General features: G+C 34.0%; 1 protein-coding gene across 1 annotated transcript in view; it reads right to left on the minus strand.

Moving 5' to 3' along the window:
- Positions 1 to 1847, minus strand: part of LOC107745987 (transmembrane protein 163-like) — a 29844-nt gene extending 27997 nt beyond the window's left edge. Inside the window, exons 1-2 of the mRNA XM_016560019.1 lie at positions 1577 to 1847; positions 423 to 542 (exon numbers count right to left, since the gene is read on the minus strand). Of these exons, the coding sequence (XP_016415505.1) occupies positions 423 to 542; positions 1577 to 1763 (307 nt within the window). The 5' untranslated portion in view covers positions 1764 to 1847. The remainder of the gene's footprint in view (positions 1 to 422; positions 543 to 1576) is intronic.
- Positions 1848 to 2278: the final 431 nt, after the last annotated feature.

The following is a 2278-nucleotide window of genomic DNA, read 5'->3' on the forward strand; positions in this document are numbered from 1 at the left end:
ATATATATTTTGCAATTACATGTATTAATAAATTATATATAACTAATTATATAATTAAATAATATATAAAAAATAAAAATATTATAAATGATTATATAATGATACATAAAAAACCATATAACATTATTATATTTCATATATTACATATATCATAACTTTTTGTAAAAGTAATATAAAATAATTATATATATAATTTTATGTATTAAATACGATTCAACATCCCACTCTAGACTGTAAGATAAAAACCAAACTGCTACTACAGAAACGATACTGAATTCGATCTTTAAAACTGTATCACAAAGTCCCAAAAGAATAAAGCTACATCAACTAGGAGCTCGTCTTCAAAACAGGATATGACATCATACAGGTCTGTATTATCAAGGGGCCCGTGATCCTCTAGAGATGAGGGGCCGGATACTCACTGAACGCAGCGATGGCTAAGATCATTGTCACCACAATGGAGACCCAGGATACCCATAATGCCTTTTTTCTGTAACTCTGAGCCTCATGGGGTTTCAGACGCATACTGCTCTCCAGAAGACCTGCTGAGGGACATCGCTCAGTTAGCTTACGTCAGGTTATCTCACTGTCTTCACATCTAAACACATCCTACATGTGTCTCAGAGGAATTCAATGGGATTTATTCACAAATAAGTCCATAAAGTGTATGAGACACACCGGGGCTAGTTGTCACAAATGCAATATCTCAGCAACTATGAGGTTTTGATTAAAAAGTCCAATTATACAAATGCTTGTTTTCTTTAGCAGTGTGTTTTTGATTTATAGCATCTAGTTCAAAACTGTCTTAAATTAGGAAAAAATTTATGAATTATGTTCTCAAAACTACAGTTGTAGATGTTGCGCTCAATAGAATCACACTAGAATTCATTCAGAAAAGAACCAAATATATAATGAATGAATCTGCGTTCTGAGCATAAGACTGGGGCAAGTTGTCACATACATTTAATATGTTTGTAACTTCAAACAATAAATTAATTGCACTTTCTGCTTGCCAAACAACAGTTTTATATTTTTTAATTGATTAATTTTCTTTCTTTTTTTACATTTATTAAAAAAATTAATTCTGTAATAAAATATTTATTATATAAATGTTAATATTACATAAATAAAATATCTTTATTTATTTATTTTAAATTTTAATTATTTAATTTAGCCATTAAATAGTCTAAAATATATTTAAATACATATATGTTGTGAAACATGCTTTTTAAAATATACTTTAGATGGCATTTCATCTTAAAAAATGTATTAATCTCAAATTAGTGTTCATGAAAGCGTGTTATTTCTATTGTAATTAATTACCGCTGTATTGAATTAGGCTAACTAGCTATATTTTTTGCTAGTCTTTTTTATTTTTATTTTGTTTATATATTTTGAAGTGAAGTCTTTACATTTTATGTCTTTTCAGAAACGGACTTTCAGAAATAAACCCAACCTGAGAAATATTCACTGGAGTAAGCGTGACAACATGCCCCGGGTTCAGCTGTATATGTATTTTTCCACGCAAATAAACCCATAAAGTCTCTATCAAACGTATTTAAACCCAAACTCGTACCGTTGTCCTCCGGCTCTCCTATTTTCATCTGCTGCTCCATGTTGAAAGTATCTGCTTGGTTCGGATGGTGTCCGTTTGCAGGAGTCGATGCTGAATCCAACACCGCTGGATCCGGAACAGGAGCAGGAGCAGGACCGGGGTCTACAGGACCAGCAGTGGTGTCAGCAGCAGAGGAGGGGTCCGTCATGATGATTCGGTCCCGGGTTCAAATGATCAGAAGCATCCGAAGAATGTGACACCTGGACGCGAGCGGAGGACGCGCGCACTGCTGGAGAGCGTTCAGCGCATCACTCACGCGAGCGCGCGCGCACGCACACACGCGCTAATTAAAAACACACACGTGCGAATTGCACTTTACAAACAGACTTGCTCCTCCAAAAATTTCAAAAACTATTATTATTAAATAAAAATAGTGGAAATATGGTAAATCCATCGGTGAGCTCTAGCTAGCCTACGTGTGACCAAACAACCATCTGTTCATATTAAACAAATAGTTCACACTTCACACATGAACTCCATCAGAAACCTCTTATTTGAATAAGCTACTTCTGAAAGGAAAAAAACAAGAACTAGGCGGTTTCAATATTTATTTATTTTTTATCGATTATTATCAGTTCATCAGCCTTAGAGGTGTTTTTTATTTGACAAATATGATTAGCCAGCCAGACAGACAGACAGACAGACAGACAGATAGATGATAGA

Source organism: Sinocyclocheilus rhinocerous, unplaced genomic scaffold (genome assembly GCF_001515625.1).
Source record: "Sinocyclocheilus rhinocerous isolate Xijiao unplaced genomic scaffold, SAMN03320098_v1.1 scaffold1339, whole genome shotgun sequence".
Taxonomy (NCBI): domain Eukaryota; kingdom Metazoa; phylum Chordata; class Actinopteri; order Cypriniformes; family Cyprinidae; genus Sinocyclocheilus; species Sinocyclocheilus rhinocerous.